Source organism: Euleptes europaea, chromosome 2 (assembly GCF_029931775.1).
Source record: "Euleptes europaea isolate rEulEur1 chromosome 2, rEulEur1.hap1, whole genome shotgun sequence".
Classification (NCBI taxonomy): domain Eukaryota; kingdom Metazoa; phylum Chordata; class Lepidosauria; order Squamata; family Sphaerodactylidae; genus Euleptes; species Euleptes europaea.
In genome coordinates, this window is record NC_079313.1 from 20,916,170 (window position 1) to 20,942,740 (window position 26,571).

A 26,571-nucleotide genomic window follows, 5' to 3' on the forward strand; every position below is an offset into this window, starting at 1 on the left:
TTATGATAGTCTTTAAGGTGCTACTACAAATGGACCCTTGCTCTTTTCTACTGGTAGTGACAGACTAACACGGATACCCATCGTGATCTATCATGAAAAGATAGAGTGACGGTCCCTCTTATCCATCTATAGAGCCACCTGCGGTTCTCCATTCAGTCCTGGAAGAGCTGTTACTATCTCTATGCCAGATCCCTCTTCGCCACCAGCGGTAGGTTTGGGGGGCGGAGCCTGACAAGGGGAGGGCTTGGGGAGGAGCTTCAATGCCATAGAGTCCAATTGCCAAAGCAGCCATTTTCTCCAGGTGAACTGGAGAACTGGTGGTCCCTTCCAACTCTATGATTCTATGTGGGGGGGGGGAGATAGTTGTAAGTTTCCTGCAATGAGCAGGGGGTTGGACTAGATGACCCTGGTGGTCCCTTCCAACTCTATGATTCTATGTAGGGGGGGGAGGTAGTTGTGAATTACCTGCAATGAACAGGGGGTTGGACTAGATGACCCTGGTGGTCCCTTCCAACTCTATGATTCTATGTAGGGGGGGGAGGTAGTTGTGAATTACCTGCAATGAACAGGGGGTTGGACTAGATGACCCTGGTGGTCCCTTCCAACTCTATGATTCTATGTGGGGGGGGGGAGATAGTTGTAAGTTTCCTGCAATGAGCAGGGGGTTGGACTAGATGACCCTGGTGGTCCCTTCCAACTCTATGATTCTATGTAGGGGGGGGGAAGGTAGTTGTGAATTACCTGCAATGAACAGGGGGTTGGACTAGATGACCCTGGTGGTCCCTTCCAACTCTATGATTCTATGTAGGGGGGGGGAAGGTAGTTGTGAATTACCTGCAATGAACAGGGGGTTGGACTAGATGACCCTGGTGGTCCCTTCCAACTCTATGATTCTAACTGATCTCTATTGGCCAGAGATCAGTTGTAATAGCGGGAGATCTCCAGCTACTACCTGGAGGTTGGCAACCCTTCCATGGCAACGCCTCCTTTAACTCTGAAGCGCTAACAAGAGCGGGAGGGGAAACGCTCCAATCCCTCCCCTCCCCGCTTCGAACTTCCGGTGTACTCGTTTTCCCGCCATGGTGGTGTACAAATGGACGGAACTGCCTTTCACCACCGAGACGCCACGGGGTAGAGCGGCGCCATACGAGAGAGGGTGAACGGAACAGCGGAAGTTGCCCTGCGTGCTCCTGTCCCTTCCCCCCCTCCCGCACGCATGCGCCGTGGGCCCGCGTGGGACCGAGGGGACGTGGCCTCGGCGTTGGGCGCGCGCGGTTTTCCTGCGACTCAACCGTCTCCAGCTGAGGCGGCGGCGGCGATGAGGGAGGGGAGGAAGGCGGGAGGCCGCGCCTGAGGGTCGGCCATGGCTTCCTCGCTCCCCGCGATAGGTGCCGGGGACAGTGGAGGGGCCGAGCCCAGCTCCGGGGACGAAGACGGAGCCGCCGCGGCCGCGCTGGGGGACTCTCCCGGCTCCGACTCGGAGGGCCGCTCGTCGCCGCGGCTCCTGCCGGGCCTGCCCGAGCAGTTCGAGCGAGCGGCGCAGCGGGTGCCGGCCTTGACTGCGGTGGCCCCCAAGGAGCAGCTGCTCTACCTGTACGCGCGGTACAAGCAGGTGAGGAGCCCGGGAAAGCGGCCCGGTGGACAGCGCTGGGGGCTGGAGGTTCCGCGGCTCCTGCTCGTTCTCTGCTAGCTGTGGTGTCACCCCGTGAATGGCAGGGCGGAGTACCTGTTGGCAGGCTTGGTTTTGTTATCCGAGAGAGAGAGAGAGGCCGCGTGGTATGGTGGTTAGGAGCGGTGGACTCTAATCATAGAGTTGGAAGGGACCTCCAGGGTCATCTAGTCCAACCCCCTGCACAGTGCAGGAAATTCACAACTACCCCCACTACATGTCCAGAAGATGACCAAGATGCGTTCCCTCTCATCGCCTGCTTAAGGTTATAGAACCAGCCTTGCTGACAGATGGCCATCTACCCTCTTCTTAAAAACCTCCAGCTCACCACCTCCCAAGGAAGCCTGTTCCACCGAGGAACTGCTCTAACTGTTAGAAAATTATTCCTAATGTCTGGAGAACCAGGTTTGATCCACCACTGCTCCACATGGTATATGGGTGACCTTGGACCAGTCTCGGTTCTCTCAGCCCACACGGGGGCAGGCAATGGCAAACCACCTCTGAAAGTCTCTTGCCTTGAAAACCCTATGGGGTCATCATAAATCAGCTGTGACTTGACAGCACTTTCCACCACCATCCAAGAGAGAGGGAGATTCCTTTTCAGAATACAACATTAGTTGCCCCCTGCAATCCCACTGCACCTTCCTCTTCTCTGGCTCCTGCAACCCTCCCCCTACTTTTATCTTTCATCAGTGCCATAAGCCACTTTGCTTATGCTGCTGCTGATAGTACGATACCATTGATGTTCAGGGGTGGTGCTTTCTGGAGTTGCAAACAACAAGGGTGGCCTCTGCCCTGAGGAGCTTACAAAATTTAAATCAACAGTGTAGGAGAGGTTGTCATCATCATCATTTAATATTTTATAGTCTGCCTTTATCACTGAGACAAAGCCCACTGGTCAGAAGCACATGGTGTGTGTGTGTGCCCTGAAAGCTTTGATTCTACCCTTTCATGAATTGGAGCCCACCATATCAACTACCTTGGTGGGGCATCACTTGCATCTGATGAAGTAGGCTCTAATCCACAAAACTTTATGCTGCAGCTGGAATAAAATTGTGCAAGTCTTTAGGGCGCTGCTGTGCTGTTGGTTTTTTGGTGCCATGCGCTAATAAGGCTAATTCCCCTGAAGTCTAAAGTTTGATACTGGAGGCAGTGGTGGGAAGGAGGGTAAAGCAGTAAGAAAGTGTGCTGGTTACCAGGGTGGATTTCATTTAAAAAGGTAAAGGTCCCCGGTGCAAGCACCGGGTCATTCCTGACCCATAGGGTGACATCACATCCTGACGTTTACTAGGCAGACTTTGTTTATGGGGTGGTTTGCCAGTTCCTTCCCCAGTCATCTTCCCTTTACCCCAGGGGTGGGGAATGTGAGGCCCGGGGGCCGTTTAGGCCCTCGAAATCACTTGGTCTAGCCCTTTGTGGGTCCTGGCAGATCTTTAGCTCAGAAGGATCTAAGACTGGCGATCCACCCCCTCCCGCGGACAGGAATAGCCTCTATCCAAGGCGGATGTGAGTTTGTTTTGCCGAGAAAAGGAACCTTTTTCCCCCTTGCAGAAGAGTCGTTAGCTATGGAGCTGCTAGGACCGCCCAAGAAACTATATTAACCCTTTCCCACCCGGGCCGTGGCGAAACTTATTCCCTCTGTACTACAAGAGGGCTGGGGGTGGAAGTGGCGACAATGGAGAGGGGTTAAAGGGGGCAGATCCAGAATGCGCGCGCGGGGGGGGGGGAGTTCTTAGCCAGTGTGTCCTCATTTCACCCCTGCAGGCGGAGGTAGCAGGAGCCGGCTGTAGAATCTGGCCCCGACCATGCTGAGCAGGAGCAACTCCTGTGTGTGGCTGAACAGCTATGCCTGGCTGGTGCAACAGACCATCCTGTGCCACCAGGTGGGCAAGTGCGCCACCGGTTGGATGCCTGCCTGCTTGCCCATGCCGGGGGGGGGGTCATCTGGGACAGCTGCCTGCTTGGAGTTTGGTTGGCTAATTTTTAAGTTGATAATTCTGTATGGCCCGCGAATGATGTTATAAATATCCAAATGGCCCTTGGCGGGAAAAAGGTTCCCCACCTCTGCTTTACCCCCAGCAAGCTAGGTACTCATTTTACCGACCTCGGAAGGATGGAAGGCTGAGTCAACCTTGAGCCGGCTACCTGAAACCAACATCCTCTGGGATTTAACTCAGGTCGTGATCAGAGCTTGGACTGCAGTACTGCAGCTTATCACTCTGCCCCACGGGGCTCATCCCGGATTTCATTTAAATCACTAGTCAGTAAGACCTGATTTACCCTATTTTTCACTCCATAGGAAGCACCTTTCCATAAGATGCACCTAGTTTTTAGAGGAGGAAAACAAGAAAAAATCTTGTTTTCCTTCTTTAAAAACTTGTCTTATGGAGCGAATGCCGGCTGGGCGCGTGCGTGTTGGGATGGCGCGAGCTGGCGTTCCTCGCCCCGGCGGCCAGCTGGGAGACATGCGGGGCGCACAGAGCCAGCTGGGCGCATGCATGTCGGGATGGCGGGAGCTGGAGTTCCCCGCCCCGACGGCCAGCTGGGAGGCAGGCGGGGCCACACAGAGCCGGCTGGGCACGTGTGCTGGCTCGCTCTGTGCGGCCCCGCCCGCCTCCCAGCTGGCCGTCGGGGCGGGGAACGCTGGCTCGCGCCGTCCCGACGCGCACGAACCCAGCTGGCATTCGCTCCATAAGACGCACGGACATTTCCCCTCACTTTTGAGGAGGAAAAAAGTGCGTCTTATGGAGCGAAAAAATACGGTAAATCATGGTTTTCTACGTACATAGACTCATTCTTGCTGATATAATCTTAATGTTTACAACAAGAAGAGTTGGTTTTTATATGTTGACTTTCTCTAACTTAAGGAGAATCAAACCTACTTATAGTCACCTTCTCCTCCACACAACAGACACCTTGTGAGGTTGGTGGAGCTGAGAGAATTCTAAGAGAGCTGTGACTAGCCCAAGGTCATCCAGCTGGCTTCATGTGCAGGAGTGGGAAATAAACCCAGTGGAGAATATTCCCACACAGGGTCTATTTTATGGCCTACTGTCATTATTGATTTTCTCAGGCTATACAAAGATCTCAAGACCTGTGGGGTATTCTGCTCAAAAGGGTTCACTTTCATTTTTACTGTTGGCCACCCCTCCTCACACTTAGCTCCTTGTGCAGATCTGTTCCACTCTAAACAATCTTCTGTTCATTGAACTTCTTGAAATTTAGCACTTAGGTCAGGGGTTGCTTCTGTGTACATGGACTGGCAAAGGAACAATGGGATCAAGGTCTTTTTCTCAACTTTGTATGTTTATTTTGTAACATTTTTGCTGTGAAGAAGAGGCATGTTATCTCTGCAGACAAAAAATCACAGTTTTGAGAACTGCAAAATTGCCCAAAATAATCTTACAGAAACCTCTGGAAGAGCATGACTACGAATGGATTAGTGGAATTCATTTATCAAAAAATTTAAGCATTGCATGAATATACAGCCTCATGCTACATAATAAACTAATCAGTATACATTTATAAAAGCATGTAAACAGTCCCGGTTGCATCGAAAGTTTTCATATCAATTCTGCTAGCTTTGGATGATGCTGATGTAGAGGCTTGGCATGTAAAACAGGTAACCCATGTGGAGTGTGACACTTTCACATTATAGCCACAGTATATAGTCTCGATTACACAGACACTCTCTCATCTGTTTCATAAGCAAGCCATAATTTAAGAGTTGGCTGGTGAGAGAAAAGTGCTAGGTATGCTTGAAAACTTCAGCTGGTGTTTCTGGCTTTTTCTGCACACTTGGTCAATGCCAAACCTCACTGTAGCTCTTGCATGGTTCTTCTCATCAGAGATTATAGGGTGGTATCTCACCAATACAGAATAAAGGAGGTGAGTAAGAGGGATAATTAGCTGTATTTCTTGTCTCCCAATTTTAGACAGATGCACAGCTCATTGCTGCTATGGGGAAATCGAAAACTAAAAGAATCTTTTCTAAAAGGTTGTCAAAATTTAAAGGTACTGCTTGAGGGGAGTGAGAGAAGTCGTTTTGATGCTATCTGCACAATAAGTACAAATGCTGCCTTCACTGGTTGTGTATGAGAGGGAGTGCACAGTCTCTAAAAAGTATAAAAAAGCAACAATTTAAAAAGTTCAGAAAAGCAGGGTGGTGTTGGGTAATTATTAAGCAAAAATGTGCCAGCAGGCATTCATGCCATTTATACTGCTGTATTCCATGCAGCAATTGTGGCAGAATATCTCAGGGAACATTTTAGAAGGCACAAAAGTTTGTGGTTTGAGTGCTAGGAAATCACAGATTTTCACAACAGCAATAGAGCCTTGGATAAAAATGTGGACTCAGTATAGAAAATAGACTGTGCTTTGGTAGTACAATGATTCTAAAGCCCAGTGGTAAAAAGTAATATATCCTGCTTCACATGTTCTCCTTTCTTCAGGAAACTCTCTACATTAGGAATGGGAAAACTCAAAGTGAATGTGCAAAGCCAATTATACTAAAAATATGATGGTAGGTATGGGACATACGAATGAGTGACATGCTGCTATTTTTGAGCCCTGAGCATTATCAGTTTCGATGGCGCTGATATGAAGACTTTGTGTATGTAACAGGTAAACCACGTGCATGATACTAGCATATTACAGTCTCAGTGTATATGCTGCATATTTTACACATCAATCTTTGAATCATTTATTGTAAGTTGACTAGAATATTCCAAATCCCTCAGCACCATTTACAAATTAGCAGATGTTGATATAAAAACAATATTCTTAATTGTATCCATGCCTTAGTGCAGGGGATTTCCCCAGCTCTAAGAAATGACAGGAGTAACTTGTTCTCCTGGTAACCACGCTCTCTCCATTGAATTGTGTTCTCTCATCCGTAGACTTGCAGGACTTCCTTGGCATTGTAGCAGTGGTGGGGCTTGGTGCCGGAGAGGGGGTACAATCCAGTGTTATATTACAAATAATGCTATCATGTGACTCAAAGGAAGCTGCTTTCCTTCGATTTGTGATTTTTCGAAACTTTCCACAACATTTGCTTATTATGTTTTGATAGAGATTTCTAGGGATTTGTTATCTGTTTTACATCCAAAGCAAATCATTGCAATGATAACCCTATTAGAACTCTAATTTTAAGTACATTATACTAGGGAGGCAAATTAATCCACTTTTCTCTTATATAAAACAAACACTGTGTTCAACAAGAAAATAGAACAATTTTCTCAGGCTACTCATTTCAATAGGCCAGGGGATAAATTATGAGATTGATGCCATGTCTTTTCCCTACATCTCAAGAGAAAATGTATTTACTGAACATTTCGACCCTCGCTGAAAGATGAAAATAGAATTATATTGATAGTTTGCTGGTAGAGTGCATTGTGCAAAACTTTGATGAAGGGGTTAGGCCTTGCGTTGTTTCTCCATCCTTTCTTGCCCTGTGCCATTACAGCCCTTGCTAAATAGTTCTGAGGAGCATAGATAGAAATACTGCATTTAAAAGAATCATGATTAAAAACTTCAAATTGCCACATGTGGCCAGCATGCGAGTTGGTTTTTATATGCTGACTTTCTCTACCACTTAAGGAAGAATCAAACCGGCTTGCAATCGCCTTCCCTTCCCCTTCCTACAACAGACACCCTGTGAGATAGGTGGGGCTGAGAGAGCTCTAAGAGAGCTGTGACTAGCCCAAGGTCACCCAGCTGGCTTTATGTGTAGGAGTGGGGAAACCAAACTTGTTCACCAGATGAGCGTCCGCTACTCATGTGGGGAATCCAACCCAGTTCTCCAGATGGGAATTATTTTTGTTGGAACAATACTTCTAAAGCTCTAAAGACAATAAAGAATGTCCCTCCCTTATGTTGTTTTACATTTAAGGGGGAAAACAAAGGCACTGACTACTGTTGACACACTAATTTTAGTATATCCAAAGAAATGTGTGTGAATTGTGCTGTCTACTTACCTATTTCAGTGGAATTTAACTCTTCCATGGAGGTCACTGGGGCATCTCTTCATTCTATGGCATGTTAGTTCAGTATCAGATTGGTCATACAACTGGAGAGGTTAAATAAAATAATAATAATAAAAAACCCGGAGAGGTTAAAGGACCCCCCAACCCTGAAAAATTGGTCTTCCCCCCAGGTTTTCTAAGGGAAACATTGGAAAATTGTGGGGAACATTAAAAAAAATCTGTTTTTTCTGCTTGGAATGAGTGAATTAAAAGACAAAATTCTATGAAAATGTGTATTATGAAAATTGTTATGTAAGACAATCTCCAGCATTATGTCATGATCATTCCTGTGTGTATTGTAGACATATACACATTTTCAAGAATTCGTAAAAATAAATTTGGCAACAAATTAGTATACTCTAATGTGTTTAATTGTAACATTGAAGGTTTCAATGTTTTCTGTGTTGTAAGGTTTAAAATCCAAATATGCTGGTTATCTTATCTGTTGTGACTTTGTGAGAGTGTTTCTGTCAAATAATACACTTACAGTGCATTCCTAAGGAGAGTTACTCCAGTCTAAGCCCATTTAAATGAATGGGCTTAGACTGGAGTAACTCTTCTTAGGAATGCTCTGTTACTTTTGTTCACTAGATATACCATATTTTTCGCTCCATAACACACATCTGACCATAACACGCACCTAGTTTTTAGAGGAGGAAAACAAGAAAAAATCTTGTTTTCCTCCTCTAAAAACTTGTCTTATGGAGTGAATGCCCCAGGGAGGCCAGGTCCACCCATTGGTTTGCATGGCAGTAGACCTGGCCTCCTGTCTCAGTCAGGAGGCCAGGTCTACTGCCACGCAAACCAATGGGAGACACCCCCCCCTCACGGAGACCAGGTCTACCCATTGGCAGCCTGACTGTGCCCTGGAGAGGGGGGCGGCGGCGGGGAAAGCGAGGGGAGGGGGCTGTGAGCTCAGTGGCAGAGCCTCTGCTGGGCATGCAGGAGGTCCCAGGTTCAGTCCCTGGTGCCTCCGCTCCCACCTGGCCCAGGCGAGCCCGGATCCGGCCCGTGTGCGCCTGGGGAGGGAGGAGGGAAGGCTTCAGCTGGCGCGCGGGGCCGGATCCAGCCCGTGTGCGCCCGGGGAGGAAGGAGGGAAGGCTGCAGGCTGGCACGCGGGGCCTGATCCGGCCCGTGTGCGCCCGGGGAGGGAGGAGGGAAGGCTTCATATGGCGCGCGGATCCAGCCCGTGTGCGCCCGGGGAGGGAGGAGGGAAGGCTGCAGGCTGGCGCCGGCTCTGTGAGCCCCGCCCGCCTCCCAGCTGGGAGGCGGGTGGGGCGCAAGGCTCGCGTCGTTCCAGCGCGCCTAGAGCGAATGTGCACAGAGCTGGCTGGGCGCGTCGTTCCAGCGGGCCCAGCCGGCTCTGTGCACATTCACTCCATAACACGCACAGACATTTTCCTCCTCAAAAGCGAGGGGGGAAAGTGTGTGTTATGGAGCGAAAAATACGGTATATTTTTCTGCTTTCAACGTTTATATTTTCCTTCCTCTCAGATGCTGTAAGGTTCAGCAGTTCACACATCTTTTTCAAGTACTGGGAATACTTGCAGTTTTTTTTTTATAAAAAGAGAAAGATTACATTTATACATTCAGATTCCATAAATATGACAAATAGGTCACTATTATATACTAACTGGTATAAAGAATGTGTTTTATGTTGTTATATTTTTTTCCTAGTTCCCATTTTTTTCCAGGAGGAAAAAAGGGGGAAAGTGTTTCTCCCATGGCTTCAAAATTTCAAGAAGTTTTACATCTCTGGGTTATAAAGTTCCTTCCACTATGTGAGGGGAGACATATAAATGAGATTTGTTAGGTTTGATTGTGATTTGACCTGCACAATCAGGTGAATTAATATCTTGATTTTTTCAGTTTGGATTATTATATGTATTTTAGTTTTTTAGCTTTGGTTTTGAATTGCTCTGCATAATCAGGTGAATTAATATATTGTTTTTTTCCAGTTTGGCTTGTATGTATTTTTAGTTTATCTCTTCACCTCCAGTTTGCAAACCATTAGCACATACATGTACTCTGTCATGATAATAATACTCTAATGTACTCTAGATTATAATCATGATAAAAACATTAATTACTGCTTTGAAACTGCAAGGTTTGCCTAATATTGTTCTCACAAAGGCATCCATTCATTGTTATTAATGTTATGAAATGGGATCTTTAGAAATGGAAAATTATCTGCAGAAAATAAAGCTGCCCCATATAGCTGAAGCTAGCAAAGATGGCAGTGCTGTTAGTTCAGTGGCTCAAGAGGTGGTCTTCAATCTGTTTTGAATGGAGCTACATTTCCCCTTAAGAATCAGATTCATGGCTTGGAAGTGCTAATAGATGTTCCTATGATGGGTGTTCCGGTGGCATCAATGGATCAGGCACCTGGACACAGAGAACCTTGCCAGAAAAACTCATGGTTTGATTACGTTTGGCTAGATGGGTTACTGAAGTTGCTCAAAAACCCCATGTGATTTCGACCATGCAGCCAGATGGTTAAGTGATGTGAAAAGATTGGTTCACAGTTTTTTGCCAGGTACAGTTCAAAGCACTGGTTCTGATTTATAGGCTCTAAATAGCTAGTGGTAATGATATCTAAAAGATTGCTTTCTCCTGTATGATCAGTAAGATCAGCTCTAGAGACACTGCCCTGGGTACCACTGCCTTCAGAGTTTTAGACAGGTGGTATCTGGGATATGTCTCCAGGGTGGCGTCATCTCATTTACAGAATCAACTTTCTGCAGATAACTTGTGTGATGCTGACTTTATTGCCTTTTAGGTGTCAGGTAAAGATATTCTTTTTCTCCTCCTCAGTGGTTGAGACTTTGCTGGGAGATGTGTGTAATTACTGCACCTGGAGCTGTTTTAATTTATTTACCGGATTTGTAACTTTAATAGGTTATGACTGGTTTTAAGGTATTAGCCATAATGGATGCCTCTGGGCAGAAGAGCACAAAATATTTTCAGTGAATAAGGCACTGGTACAGTAGCCAAATAGTTTCTCTACAATTATAAATGAGATTTCAAGTGATCCATAATTATCTTTGTAGGCAATTCAGTAGATAAAGTGAGAGGTAGCAATCTTGTTGGCATGTCTTCATTAATATCTGGATTTCTGGGTCTGTTGTTCATTCCTTTGCAGTGTGGTGGTTCCTAAGAAGACTTGCTCCACAGATACTTTTCTTTAGAAGCTGGGGTAGATGACTGTTGGTTCCTTCAGATAGAATGGATGTATCAATATTGTATGGAAAGTTGGTAATACCTCATTGATAATTAACTATAGTGAAGGTCTCAAAACAAGGGAGAAAAGTCAGAGCTTGTGATTCATTTGAAGCAATAATAGTTCATTACAACAGCTTATATTAAGAATAAGTAAGTGTGGGTCATTCATTGCTTTTGTGAAGTAAAATTGTAATTTCCCCCCATCAAAATAACAAGCACATCAGTTTCTAGACATTGTGGAAACTTGGATGCAAAGCAGTCAGAAGCTGCCCACCATTGCATGATAAATGTATCTTTTTGGCTGAAAACTGAACCATTGTGAAAAAAGAATGCATTTTTGTCTGATGTCAAAGGCTTGCCATTTTGCTAGCTGCTAGTCTATCAACCAAAAGAGTTGCCCTCATCATAGAAGGCTGATGTCTAAAGATGGAGTTTGTATTTGCTCCCTATTCAGTCTACTTTGACTTGAGTCTGTTCATACAACCATGTTCAGCTTGTAATAACTCCATAATACTTGGCTGGGGGTACAACTATCACGTTTCAGTTATCATAGATATTAAATATATTAATCTACATTTGTGATTTTAGGCCTAATCCACAGATTTTCCCCACCCATGTCAGTATAGAACTGGAGCTAAAATGGCACAGATACATATTCTTTCACTATTTTTATCCCTTTGCTTGATTCCTCTGTCACTTGAAGTGATTATGTGATTGTGTTTCATACTTAAATTTAAAATTAATTAAAATTAGATTAAATTCAAATTAATGTGTTTCATAATTTTAAAAAAAGTTCTGAAGATTTTCTGTTCCGTTCACCACTGCTTGAATATTATGATCTAGAACAGAGCTGAAATAGTGCAGTCCCTTCCTGGACATCAATTCCATTTAATAAAGCTTTGCATACTTGTCTAGTATGAAAGTGGCCCTGATATCTTGAATTGATAGCTCTGATTTAAAGCAAGGCCTTACTACCTAACACAACTTTTCCCTTATTTAATCATGTAAGTCATAACAATCTGCATAAAAGGCTGATGAAATATTACTTCAGGGGCAGTACTATCTCCGTTGAACAAAAGGTGCTGACTCAGATACATCCACTGTCCTTAACTCAGCATTCTTATTTTTCCCTACTTCAGTAATTCTTGTCACTGAAAGCTGTGATTTAAGAGGGAACAATCCCTGTAAAAAAAAGTTGACATAAGAGCTGAGCACTATGCTATTTATCTTGGACTGCTTAAGTAGATAAACACTTTTCCTGAATTTTTATTGCCGTTTATTGGAGGTCTTTTCAAATGTTAAAATATCTTTCTTCTCTTTGATTGTATTAAGAAGCTGGAGAGGAACTGGGTTTTAAATGTTTTTTGCAAATGTTGAGACAGCAAAGATCCAGTTTACTTGAGTCTCTGAGCTACCAGTTAACTTTCTCTGCATCATTAGGACTAAGTAAGTGATCTGCAGTAGACTGGGCCCTTTTGCCATCCAAATGACCAGTAAACTGTAGCAGCAGGAGAGGAGCAGGGTAAGGGACTTGGTCATTCCCACTGCCCCCACTCTGAAATTAGCCAGGAATATCTAGCTAGCAAGTGGCTGTGGCAATTGGGCTTGCACCTTGTAAGCATCTGGTGGAAGCCTTAAAAACAGCATTGGCAGTAGAGAAGTGAGAGTGACTTTGTTATTTCCCCACACACACACTTGGAGATAGCAACAGCCAGGACAGCTGAAGTCTGACCATTCTGTCATCTGCCCAATAAACGGTTCTGTCATTCTCCTGCCCAATAAACGGTTGGCTGTTTTTCCACACCTTCTGTGGCAGCATACATTGAACACAGCACAGCTACAGCAATGTAGAAACCTGGGCTGGAAGAGTACTCAAAGAACATTTCCCAACCTTGCAACAGCCACCAGGAAAGAACGATTCATAAGAACGTAAGAAGAGCCCTGCTGAATTGGACCAGTGGTCCATCTAGTCCAGTATCCTGTCTCACACAGTGGCCAGCCAGTTACTCTGGAGGGCCTCAACAGGGCATAGAGGCCAAGGGCTTCCCTTCATGTTGCACTGGTATTTAGAGGGTTACTTCCCCTGAATTGGGAGGTTCCTTTCAGTCAATATGTCTAGTAGCCACTGATACACCTTTTGTCTAATCCCCTTTTAAAGCGCTCTATGCTTGTGACCATCACTACATTCCCCCCCCCCCATCAAGATGCCTGTACTGTGGGACTGTAAACTTCCTGCCCTCTGCCAAGAGAGGAGGGTGGTTAGGGAAGAGGCCTCAAGTGAAATCTAGAAGAGTTGGTTTTTATACCCCACTTTTCTCTACTGTAAGGAGAGTCAATGTGGCTTATAATTGCCTCCCCCCCCCCCCACAACAGGCACTTTGTGAGATAGGTGGGGCTGGGACAGTTCTGAGAGAACTGTGACTAGCCCAAGGTCACCCTGCAGGCTTCATGTGGAGAAGTGGGGAATCAAACTCCATTCTTCAGATTAGAGTCCACCGCACTTAGCCACTACACCATGCTGGCTCTAGGAGGGGTTGTCTGGTGATTTGGAGATGTGTCCCGTTAATGTAATGTTTTCCATTTACTGTAGGACTTGTCTTGGTTTGGGGTACAGTACATATAATTACTGTGCTCATCTTGCTACCACTTTTTAATGTTTTATAAGGCCTTTTTCATACCAGGAGGCATAAAGGAAGAAGGTTAAATTTTTTAAAAAATCTGCTGCTGTTGAATGATATATTCTCATTATGACTGGGTTTTTTATACTTTTTGGCAGGTCTCATTTAATTATGTTGATTTTATAATATGTTAGCTGTCTTGAGAGCCAGCATGGTATAGTGGATAGAGTGTCAGAATAGGATCTGGAAGAAACAGGTTCAAATCCACACTCTACCATGGAAACATGCTGGGTAACCTGAGGCCAGTCACACAGCCTAACCTTTCTCAGAGGGTTGTTATAAGAGTAAAATGGAGAAGAGAAAACTGTTGTAGGCAGTTTGGGTCCTCACTGGGGGTGGGGGGGAAGCAGGATACAAATGAAGTAAATAAAAAAAAATGTGTAGCAGAAAGGTGGAATACAAATATTCCAATACATAAATAAAATAATACTCCATAGCAAGTTGTTGTTGTTAACCTAGGAACTTGAGTTCATTTTACTAGCTTACAGTTTTTCCCGTACTAGTGTTTCTCATGCAGAAATATGGCTGGTGCAAGTATAATGTCCTTAACTTAACCATAATTCTGGATCTTTGGAATCTGTGTTAGGCCAGCACAAAGCTTTGAGTAGATATTGGCAGAATTGATGAGGTGGCTTTAGAGTTTGTTCTATTCACTCGCCCTTAGTCTTTCTACAATAATGTCTCCTTCCCTTAGGATTTCTGGGTCATTAAAAGAATGCATAATGGTAACAAGTGATGGACTCTAATTTGGGTTCAATTCCCCACTCCTCCCCATGAAACCTGTTGGTTGACCTTGGGCCAGTCACAGTTCTTGTAGAACACACTCAGCTCATGCAGAGGCAGGCAATGGCAAACCATCTCGAAACATCTCTTGCCTTGAAAACTCTACAGGGTTGCCGTTATGTCAGCTGTCATTTTCTACCACCCACCAAGATAAAATCAGACAAACTGGAAAATGGAGGTCAGTCTTGTCCATTTCTTTGATGGGTTGAAGAAGGAAGGCTGAATACATTCACAATATGCTGTAAAGGTCCTTAAAGAGGAGCCCTCTGCAAAAACAAATATGGAGATATGCAGTTGCCTGTGCCAGTCTGACTGGGATGCAGTGTAGATGCTACTTGCTCCCCATGCCCAAGATAATGGTTGGCATTCAGTGGGCACCCAGTATCTAGCGTTGGCCGTGTGCCTTCATCATCCCATTTTAAGGTCAGATTCATTGATACTGATAAGGCAGAAGCCCTTGTCTGTCCAACTTTGCACAAGGCCTAGCAACTTGTTTAAACTGTACAGCAGAGTGTAAAGCAGCTACACATGCTTATTTTGCAATCTGCAGACCGGTAGCTTGGGCAGGTGCTGTATTGATAGAAGAAGGCATAGCTGCTTTGCATGGGTTGTAGCACAGTTTAAACAAGATGTTGGGTGAGTGAAAAGTTTCAGGCAAGGGCAGTTGCCTCACCAGTGTTGCATTTAAATCAGGGCTTAGAAACCTGGGTGTAAGAATTTTGAAAGATGCAGGGAGTGGGTGTATGTGTATGGAAAAACGTCAGGCAATAGAAGGCTGCAGAATTTAACTCTGATGTAGAACAAAGGTCCAAACCGCTTGTATTTTTCCCCTTCTAACTCTGGAATGGAGACTCTTCTTTAATCTGTGGGCTGTACAAAGATGTGGGCTCTAAATAATGCAATAGCTCCTTTTTGTCTCGTGTGCCATCAGTTAAAGGTCTGTTTAACAGCACGTTGTGACTGAAAGCACAAATGCTGTGGATTTTGTTAATTGCTTTAAATTACGGTATTTGATTTAGCAAGTGTTCTCTCCTATCAATAACCTCTTTCATTTTGTTGCTTTGTACTTTTAAACTCAAAATAATGCAAGCTCTCCATTTCTTCAGGTACAGTTAGATTCCAGTCCTTTTAAGTAGCCTTTTAAAGGTGAGAGAGCATTAGCTGATGAAGAAATCTAATTGGCTAAATGGCCTAGAGTGTTTTCATAGTAATCTGATGCGTGCAGCTTAAATTTGCTTGATTAGCAGTGGGTTATTGCATGCTTTGAAGGGTTAAGAGCAGATTCAAATGTTAAAAAAAAACACATTTGGTTTACCTCCTGAGACTGAGACTTTAGAGTACAAATGAAGAATTGTGTGGCTAAATGTTTTCTCACATTAAAAACTCTCTGTGTGTGGAAATGTAGAAGAATGGGACAAGGTCAGATGAGAGCTTTATAAGAACAGATTTACTTATACACCATTTCATCAAACAATCATGCTTAAGAACACTGTATATACTGGAAAACCTCCAAGGAGTTGTGCTTTGCAATAGGAATGTGTTTTGCAATAGTGTACCATGGCTGATTCATACAAATATGAATTACTTTAATGTATTGTTGCATACCTTTCAGGACTTCAATTAATACTGTGAATCTCCAGATGGTAGAAAAATATGTTTCTACTACCTTGGATGCCAGAGTGACTTTTTGATAGGTTGCAAAATTGAGGAAGGATTTCCCCCCCCCCTTTGAAGTGTTTTAGAAATACATGAAATTGTGTGAATGTACTAAATTTGTATAGTTTATAATGTTACAGAATTAAGCTTTCCTTAATGTAAAAGTTCACTTTTTTATTTAATTCTATTGAACTAGAAGTTCTACTGAGGAATATGAGAATATATTTTTCTCCACTTATTTTACTATTTTGGAAAAATATTTGCTATTCTTGTACCAGCTAGAAGCTTAACAGCTTCAGCTGGTACTTCCCACTATTTTATACTCTGTTTCTGTGCCAAAGTGATTTCTTTAACACCTAATGCTTGATCAAACATACCCACTCTTTCTTGTTTCCCCCAAACATTTTATTGGATGAGCATGTTGCAGCTGAGACAAGCATCTGAATTTGAAAAAATCATCTACTGAAACAGATAACTAAGACTTGACCTACAGTAAGAACAATGCTCTCTGCCTAGTTGTTCCTTTGTGTGCTCACATTTTTATTGGGGTAGTGCAGAATATAGAGCCCTATGGCGCAGAGTGGTAAGCTGCAGTACTGCAGTCCAAGCTCTGCTCACGACCTGAGTTCGATCCCAATGGAAGTTGGTTTCAGGTAGCCGGCTCAAGGTTGACTCAGCCTTCCATCCTTCCGAGGTCAGTAAAATGAGTACCCAGCTTGCTGGGGGTAAAGGGAAGATGACTGGGGAAGGCACTGGCAAACCACCCCATAAACAAAGTCTGCCTAGGAAACGTCGGGATATGACGTCACCCCATGGGTCAGGAATGACCTGCTGCTTGCACAGGGGACCTTTACCTTACCTTTTAGTGCAGAATACAAACATTGCTTTCCATTTTAAGAACACTGTCTTTGGAGGTTACATCATTTTATGTATTTTAGGAATATTTCAACAGATAAGCGCTTTAAATTGGGAGAGGGAATTTTAAAAATACCCCTACTGAATCAATGCAGCATTTCAGAATAGATTTGCTTATACCCTTTCCCCTCAACTTTTTTTTTCTGTTTTAGTGGGTTGTAGGTTTATTTCCTCTCCCTTCCCTCTTCCTCTTTTTTTCTTGTATGGGTGATTGGAAGATGGCACAGCAACAGTGGCCATCACGAAAATCAAGATTACATCATATGGAATGGCTAAATAATTTCTGGTAGGGCACATGTCCAGAGTACAAGGCATACATATCAAGTTACTATAGTGCAACGTGAATATTTTGGTTCTCTGAGCTTATTCCATGAACTGTAAAGGTATGTCAGTTGGTAAATGACGTACGTAAGCTTGTAGCAGCCATCAAGGAGGTGGGGAATTCATACTTTGAAGCAAGTGGTGATTGTCCTTGACATAAGAGATGTCACTTCACAGTCTGTAGTTGCCACTAGGTGGAAGGTTGAGGACCCTTGGGGTGGGTGAGATGTATTTATTATTTAATATAACATTTATACCCCACCTTTCCTTTTGGCTTACAAAAATCAGTCAAAAGATTATGTACTACAACTGCATAGAATTTAAAAAATCCAGCGCCTCCATCTCCTAAAACAGTGGTCGGCAAACTCATTAGTCAACAGAGCCAAATATCAACAGTACAATGATTGAGATTTCTTTTGAGAGCCACCTAAACAAATAAAGGGAGAAGAAAGAGGGGGCAGAAAATCAGCTTGCTTTCCCCATCATTTCCCCCACCCTGCAGTTATTTATGGAGCCTTCAGCTCGCTTTTGTTAAGTCCCATCAACATAAATAACACCATTAGGGCTGCCCAACTCCTGCAACTGAGATTTTGCTACTAGGTTAGCAATGGGAGGGGCGTGGAAGGAGCCCCAGTGTCTGCCTGCCCTCAACAAATGCTGTATCTCCTATTCAGCCCCTACACAGCAGCCACCGACTCTATGCCTCCGGAGTGATCTCGTGCAAATCGCGCCCCGCCGCCGCCGCTATCTCCCCCCAACCCCACCCAATGGGTGCCCTGCTCTGCACTCCGGGAGGGATTCCCCCCCGCGCCCCACTGCCGCCGCCCTCCCCTCCTTTCCGGGCCTGCTGGGCGGCGGGAGTGCACGGGGCGCGCAGCCCGCTCCTGCCCAGCGCGAAGCGGAGCCTGCCTCTCCCCCCACTTGCAGCAGCAGCCTGGGCGGCAGGCCGCCTCCTCTCCCTGCCGCCTCTGATCCCTCCCCGCCGGAGAGAGAGGGAGGGGAGGGGAGGCCGGGGGAGGGGGCGCTGCCTCCCGCTCGCCTGCTGGCTCCTTCCCGGGCTGGCTGGGCGAGGCGGCGGCGGGAGCGCACTGGGCGCGCAGCCCGCTCCGGCCCAGCACGAGGCAGAGCCTGCCTCCCCCCCCCTTGCATCAGCAGCCTGGCCAGCCGCCGCCTCTGATCCCTCCCCGCCGGAGAGAGAGAGAGAGGAGGGGAGGCCGGGGGAGGGGGTGCCACCTCCCGCTCGCCTGCTGGCTCCTCCCACCTGGGGCGCGCGGAAGCGCGGCGCCTCTGCCTGGCTGGGCGCGGGGATGTGGAGGAGCCGCTCAGCCAACGGACGGGGGGTGGGGAGGCGGGGAGCTGCACTCAAGGGGCCAAAGAGCCGCATGTGGCTCGGGAGCCGCGGTTTGCCAACCACTGTCCTAAAAGATTCTTGGTGTTCATCTCCCACCAGCAGCCCTGGCAAACAGGCAAGCCTTGCAGCGCCTTCTAAAGTTCCCCTGTGAAGGGGCTGCCCTCACCTCTTCAGGGAGCCCATTCCAGAGCCACAGCTGAAAAGGCCTGGGCTCTGCCAGGTGGGCCACCCTAAGTGAAGGGATAGCTTGCAGGTGGCAGCCTGAAGACCCTAGTTGGCACCCAGGAACGTCTTAGTAATATGGAAGAGCCCAGAGTACTACTGATCGTTTCCATTAAGACAGGTAACCTTCTGCTGTTTAGCTGCTGCTCAGCGAAACCCCAAGCAATGCACAGATTAAATGTTAATTGCTCTTAATTATGCAGGCTCTGTTTCCCTTCATTCATGCTAACAAGTCTTTCAAGATTCAGAATTTGCCTATCTCTCTTTGCTTACCAGGCTGGGAGAACTGGGAACCAAATCTGAGCTTCTGGCCTGCACAGTTTATATTGCTCCTTCATATAAGGATGTGTCAGCAGATGTAGTTATCCTGGGAGGAGCAGGGCTGGGAATGTGCTATGATTCTATCTACATTTAGCAGGGTGTTGGACTAGATGGCCTGTATGCCCCTTTCCAACTCTGATTCTATGATCATTTAGAAAGTATGTTCTTTGTGTTACATTTCTTTGCATTTGTAAGCAACTGCAGTATGCTAATAGAACTGCAGCATGCCAGCACCAAAAGAGATAAAGGGGTTGATGCATGTGTACATATCCCAGGCAACTGACAGAGCTTCTTATATGTTGATGACAACAAAAGGGAATTATTCTACTTTTTGTCAACCATGATTGGTGAGCAGATGATGGAAGGTAAGGAGATAATAGTAATACAGGTCCCAAGACGTAATCTGCAGCTCATCTAAGAGTAATACTTATGTCTGTCTTTATGAACTCACAAAGCAGTGGATGCTGCATTTTTTGTAGATGTGGCAGATGCAACAAGGGACGAGTGCACTCAGTGGATATTGACATGGTGGTCCTGAAGAGTTAAAGGACGGCTTGGAGTATTTGGCATATATTTCTTAATGCTACTCATGCATCTACATGTTTGGCAGATTCAGCAACAACAAATGTGAGAGTCAGCTTTACTTAGTTAGAGTAACACACAATTCTGTTCAGTTGTATCAAAGCTAGCAGTGTAAACAAGGAAGCAGCTGTTTACTGACAACCCGAGGTAATATTGGTGATATACTAGTCACCCAAGCCTCCACACACCCAAAGGGCAATTCATCAAGCTGGACATAACGGGTGGGGAGGTGAGGAGTGGGGTGCTATTTACATTGTTGTGCCTTGTCTAAGTTATGGGGGCTAGGACAAGGCTACAACAAACCGTCAGCCTCTTGAGCCCGAGTGCAAGATAACCTCCTTGGAAGAGGATGGGGAGCCCACTGAATACTCTTGTACTTTAAAAGAACCCCCTAGGGAGGATTCTGAAACCACAGCTAATGGGGGGTATCCACCCTTGAACACAGAGGAATCCAGGGACACTGAGGTGCACCTTTAACCTATGCCTGGGCTTTTCTGTGTGAATGGATATCCTGTGATCATCCCCTGAACCCAGGAACAACAGCTATTGAAAGCCACCCACAGATGGCAGAGCTATTATTTAGCTATTATTTAGCAGCACAGTGCCTCTCTTTCCCCAGCTCAGGTTTGGAAGGTGAGATTTTGGCTTCCACTGAATCACCAGAATGGGTGGAGATGCTAGAACCTCTGTAGAACTTGCAGTGGTTACCTGGAAGCCACTGATGCAGCTGCCCTAGTTCTTCAGTCAATTATTCTGTTTCTGCAGTTGTTCTTGCTCTGAGGGAAGGGCATCTTGAGAAGTGGGTTATTCCGGCTGTGTGCTCAGGAAGGCAGGATCAAATTTCAGACTTCCTGTCTTCTGGTAGGAATTGCCCCCTCAGCTCAGTTTCTTTCCTGCCTCACTGGGAAGAGCAGCTAGATAGCCGAGCTCTGCGCTACAGCTTCGGTGGTTTAGGAAATCTACCTCTTTCAACCTTTTCTGTTCCTCCTGTGCCTTCTTTCTATTTAATCCCTCTCTGAATCTCGTCCTTGTCTGTGCCCTCCTTTTCACCTGTTCCTCCCTTCTTTCCTTTGTGGCTAATTGACTTGGCGGCAAACAAGATGGCGGCGAGCACTGATAGGAACAATGACGGTTTCCTCTCTGAGGAAGACCATGATTTGGGTCTCCTTTCCTTGACCAAGCCGACCAGTGACAAAATCTCTAATGGCCTCTATCGCGGTCTCTCAGAGGGTGATGGGAGGGAGACGGTGCCCAAAAAAGGCACCAGAAAGGCCTGGACAGACACCAGGCCTTGCATTTCTTTGTTGCAGCATTTGCATTTTGCATGCATGCCTACGTTACCCATAGGTAGAGGAACGTCATTAAAATATTCCCAAACTGGGTCTCTTTTATGACCTGCTGTCATTATAGATTTTTCTCCTCCAGCGAGAGGATAACATGGTAAACCTCAGGCTATACACACAAAGATCCCAAGGCTTGTGGGGTATTTTGCGCAAAAGGGTTCACTTTCATTTTTATTGCTTGCCCCTCCCTCCTCACTCTTAGCTCCTTGTGCAGATCTATTCCACTCCAAGCAGTCTTCTATTCATTTAACTTCTTGAAACTTAGCACATAAGAGGTAAACGGTTGATCCTGTGTACATAGATTTGCAAATGGGATTAAGGTCTTTTTCTTAACTCTGTATGTTTATTTTATAACATTTTTGCTGTGAAGAAGAAGCATGCTATCTCTGTAGACACAAATTCACAGTTTTGAGAACTGCAAAACCAAGCATCTGTGATAATATCTTCTAGGTAGGAAAACTGCCCAAAAAATCTTGCAGAAACCTCTGGAAGAACGTGACATTGTAAATGGATTAATGGAATTCATTTACCAAAAAAATTAAACATTGCATTGAATATACAGTCCCATGCAACATAATTAAAAACTAATCCTTATTTCATGATGAATAATCTTTGGACTATAATGTATCTTAAATAGAAAACTATTTAGATAGATTTTTCCACAAAAAAAACATTTTATTTCTAAAAAATTGATTTAAATTTTTATAAAATCTGATTTAAATTTTTTAAAATCCGATTTAAATTTTTTAAATCATTTATTCTTATCTACCCTGCCCTGAAAATTTTGTTGGTATCTAAGATTTTTATCCACCCTGGTTGAAACGTGTTGCTATGTCCAGAATTTGGTGGTACTCCTTGTGGTGTTCTGCAGCTCCTCTAGCTTAACCTCAATGTCCTGTTGTTTGTTTTGTTTTCCCTCTCTCTGTGCTATTGCGTAACACCTCTTAAAGAAAGCCACATCCTTTGTGGGCATGCTTCATTTCAGGCTTGCCTTTTTACTCGTCTCTCAGTGATGTGCATAGTTATGCTTGACAAAGTGAGAGGCCCATAAACAAAAATTTGCCCAGCGTCATCATTTGCCCAGCATCATCATTAACAAGTGTGAATTGAACCTTGGTGTTCAGAGGCGGCAAGTACACTGCTGAGTGCTGAAGGCCAGGAAGAAGCTTGGCCCATCCGTCATAGTCATGCCCAGCCTGAGCTTCCAGAGGCATCTGGTTGGAGCCAGAATGATGGACCGAGCGGTATTTGATCTGATCCAGGAAGGCAATTCTTACCTTCTCAGGCTGTGGCAAAATTAAAACCTGGAGGCGCATTTGTTTTGTCAGTCAATTCAGTTCACATCAGCAAAATTCAGAATAACACAGCATAATTTTTCGTTGGATTTAATTCTAACATAGTCGCTCTCTTCTTTTTCTTCAGGTAAAATGTGGTAGCTGCAACACCCCTAAACCTGGATTTTTTGACTTTGAAGGAAAGCAGAAGTGGTAAGTAAAAATGCCTAGTAGCTCCGTTATTTTTGAACACTCCCTACCCCCAGATCATTTTGTCTTTTCTTTAGAAGATGCTAAAATTAGTCTATTTTGGATCAATTGTTGAAGAAATCGGAGTGAGTTTATGCAGCCGTATCTTGGATTTCTCTATGCCTTGATTCTGTCGGCTCTGTGTTGGTGGATAGAAAGTTATAGTGGCCCAGAGGTCATCAAAGCATTCCACTATGGGATCAGCTTTTGTTTAATACCTTGCTGGAAATCTTAAATGTTTTAAGATGGCCTAGCATACGGCTGATGCTCCAGTCATTACATCGGAATGTCTGTTACTTAAACATTGTCAAATAATATCATATTTCATGAAGATGGGAATGTTCTTGTGTAGGTGACAATCTGTCTTTTTAATTTTGTTGGGATGTCATCTGATAGCAAGGCAGGAGTGAGGTCTACTTCCTCCTTAGCTGTTCAGAATTTGATGAATACTGTTTTTCATTTAGGAGCAGGCACCCCCTGTCCTGCACTATAAATCTGAACAGCATTTATAAAGTGATTTTTATCATTCCAATAGATACGTTAACCTTAGAACTCACTTTAAACATATTTTGTTATTTCTTTGAGAGTGTGGATGAAAGCCAAATAGGAATTGTTGCATCTGTTGAATATTACTCTCTTACATTTGCCCTTGCCATAAGGGTTGCTGCAAATAGTTGATTAGTGGATAATTTAATTTGTGAGCTAGCAACAGTAACATTTTTATTAGCATTACCTTGTCTTGGTTGCATCTGCAGTACGTTCATACATCAGGTATCTATTGGACCAGCTGGTTCCCCGGCATGACATCATTGTGCCACCATTGTTACCATCCAGAGTGAGAGAAAAGCTCACCATGGGTGTCTAGAAAGCCCCCAGTCAGCAGCTACTCTTTATGGTGGTGGAAAGTGCTATCAAGTCACACCTGACTTATGGCAACCCTGTAGGGTTTTCAAGGCAAGAGATGTTCAGAGGTGGTTTGCCATTGCCTGCCTCCATGTGGGCTGAGAGAGTTCTGAGAGAACTGTGTCTGGCCCAAGGTCACCCAGCAGGCTTCATGTGGAGGAGTGGGGAATCGAACCCAGTTCTCCAGATTAGAGTCCACCGCTCTTAACCACTCTACCACCTTTAGCTACTGTCTGTGGAATGGCTAAACTGCTTTTCAACTCCACAGAGTTTAAAGAGTAGTTTAGAAGTGAAGCTGCCACAGCGGTGCTTGTATGTGCTGTTTCTGTATTGCTAACCCTTGCATGGCAACCCTGTATGCCCAGGGCAGGTGAGAGTATCGGTGATGGGAAGCCACAAACAGGCAGGTATTTAAAAATAATTGTGCCGTTTCAGCCTTCGATTGGCCCTGTATCATTAGAAAACAGGTGTAAGCAGAACTTTTGTATTATTTTTGCCCTAAGGTTAACTAGGGCAAGTAACGATGCACAATTGCGTGTAGGAACTGATTATGGATACAGAAAGAAGTATAGGAGTCTAATCCAGGATGCTGAATGAGAGGGAGGAAATCTGGAGTTAATTGTTGAATGTCTGCTGAATGTTGGATCCTTTTCTTTTCCACATGTGTTCCAGGGAAGCTTGGAAAGCATTGGGTGATACAAGTCCTGAGCAGGCAATGCGAGAGTATATTGCCACTGTGAAGAAACTGGACCCCTCTTGGAATCCCCAGGTACATTTTTTTTAGCTCCGCAATTTCTTGTTGTAGACAGTAAGCTGAACACAGCCTGGCAGCCGTATATAGCTGCTCATCAGGGGTTCAGCAGAGCTCTTATTTTTGCTGTCTGCTTGGGCTTGAAAAAATGGGAATTATCAAACGTCTGAAAGGTTGCATGCATGGCTCTGCCGGGTTTGGTGCAGCATAACTTCCTTAGTCCTGCCCTAACAATGACCAAGGAAATAATGTGTCTGAAGAGTTTTTGCTTTGGAAGTTGGGAAGCTGGTAGGTGAAATAGTAACTGGCTTGGAGGAAAATAATCATAGGTTTGATAACAAATATGGACCCTTACTTCTTTGAGTGGTCATCTGTTCATTTGCACTGATGGATTTTGTGTCTGTCCAGAGCTAGATTTTGGAAACTTCTAGAGCTAGCTTTTAGGTGCAGAGATCTCCCGCTGCTCAGGGTCACAGCTTGGACCAAGCATGGCCAATGCAAGAAGAGCCTCCCATTCCTGCTCAGTTCGGTTTCATTTGCTGCAGCAGCATCAATTGAGAACTTTCTCTTTGAGTAAGTTATCCAGGCTGTGTGACCGTGGTCTTGGTATTTTCTTTCCTGATGTTTCGCCAGCAGCTGTGGCAGGCATCTTCAGAGGAGTAACACTGAAGGACAGTGTCCTTCAGTCTTACTCCTCTGAAGATGCCTGCCACAGCTGCTGGCGAAACGTCAGGAAAGAAAATACCAAGACCACGGTCACACAGCCCGGATAACCTACAAGAACCAATGAACTCTGACCGTGAAAGCCTTCGACAATATTTCTCTTTGAGATTTTTTCTCTTGGAGCGTTATGCCTACTTTGTCTTTGTGGTACTACATTTTCTCTTTAACTGTAGCACCTGTACCCACCTCCAGCAAGGTCAGCTTGCTACTCTATACCCATCTGTGTGATGCACAGAGAACATGAAGTAGCAAAAACAGGTTGCTTACTTGTAGCTATTGGTCTTCGACTGGTCCTCTGTGCATTCACACAACCCACCCACCTTCCCCGCACCAGGTGCCTTTTTAAGTTGCTGTGGAGTACTTGTGCATTTTTGGAAGGAACTGAGCAGCAAGGCATGGCTTCTTCCTCTCTGGGCATGCTCACTCCTGGCTGTGAATCTGGGGGCAGACCTCCACACCTAAAAGCTAGCTTTAGAAGTTTCCAAATCCTACCTCTGGGCAGGCACAAGCTCATCAGGTTAACGCACAGGTGACCACTTGAAGAACAAGTTACAGGTAAGCAACCTATGTCCCCTTCGTTAGTGCCCCAGGTTCAAGATAATTTTTTTACTTGCAAGTAACACAGAATATGTGCTTCTTTTAAAAAAGGTACCCTCCATTAGTATACACAGCTGCTTATAAGCAGTGTTGGGCATGATTAAAGTCCGCGTTTTTCTTTGCATGTGTTTTCATGGTGTAGTGGTAAAGAGTGGTGGTTTGGAGCAGTGGACTCTAATCTGGAGAACCAGGTTTGATTCCCCACTCCTACACATGAGCAGTGAATGTTAATCTGGTGAACCATGATTGTTTCCCCACTCCTAAGGAAGCTAGTTGGGTGACCTTGGGCTAGTCACAGCTCTCTTAGAGCTCTCTCAGCCTCATCTACCTCACAGGGTATCTGTTGTGGGGTGGAGGAGGGAAGGTGATTGTAAGCCGGTTTGATTCTTAAGTGGTAGAGAAAGTCAGCATATAAAAACCAATTCTTCTTCCTCTTCTTCCTCCTATTTCTCCTCTTCCTATTCCTCCTCCTTTTTTGTTTTATGTACAGTTGATATTTAAAACTGACTAAATGCAGTGTTTTCCTAAGGCATGATTTTGAATATTTGTTGGTGATGCATATGAGTTCTTCAAGTGCAGAACTTGAATCCTGTATTAAAAAGCCAGTTTTATCTTTATGGCTATGGAGATATGCCTGAAGTTGTGCAGGCAGTGCCTTGTGCAATCTGAGAAGTCTGATGGGGGGTGCTTAGACAAAAAACAGTGGAATCAGCTGCCTAGGGAGGTGGTGAGCTCCCCCTCACTGGCAGTCTTTAAGCAGAGGCTGGACAAACACTTGTCATGGATGCTCCAGGCTGATCCTGCATTAAGCAGGGGGTTAGGCTAGATGACCTGTATAGACCCTTCCATCTCCATGATTCTATGAAAAAGCTGTTTTCAGCTCTGCCATCTGCAATAGGGGATAATAATATGGACCTGCCTTGCATTGAGGTAGTGTATGTGAAGAGCTTTAACCCTCTGCAGTGGAATATAGCCCTGGCCTGGATAG

General features: G+C 45.0%; 1 protein-coding gene across 1 annotated transcript in view; it reads left to right on the top strand.

The window, feature by feature from the left end:
- The first annotated feature begins 1,363 nt into the window (after positions 1–1,363).
- ACBD6 (acyl-CoA binding domain containing 6) overlaps positions 1,364–26,571 on the top strand; it is a 156,393-nt gene continuing 131,185 nt past the window's right edge. Inside the window, exons 1-3 of the mRNA XM_056844532.1 lie at positions 1,364–1,612; positions 22,509–22,573; positions 24,185–24,281. Of these exons, the coding sequence (XP_056700510.1) occupies positions 1,364–1,612; positions 22,509–22,573; positions 24,185–24,281 (411 nt within the window). The remainder of the gene's footprint in view (positions 1,613–22,508; positions 22,574–24,184; positions 24,282–26,571) is intronic.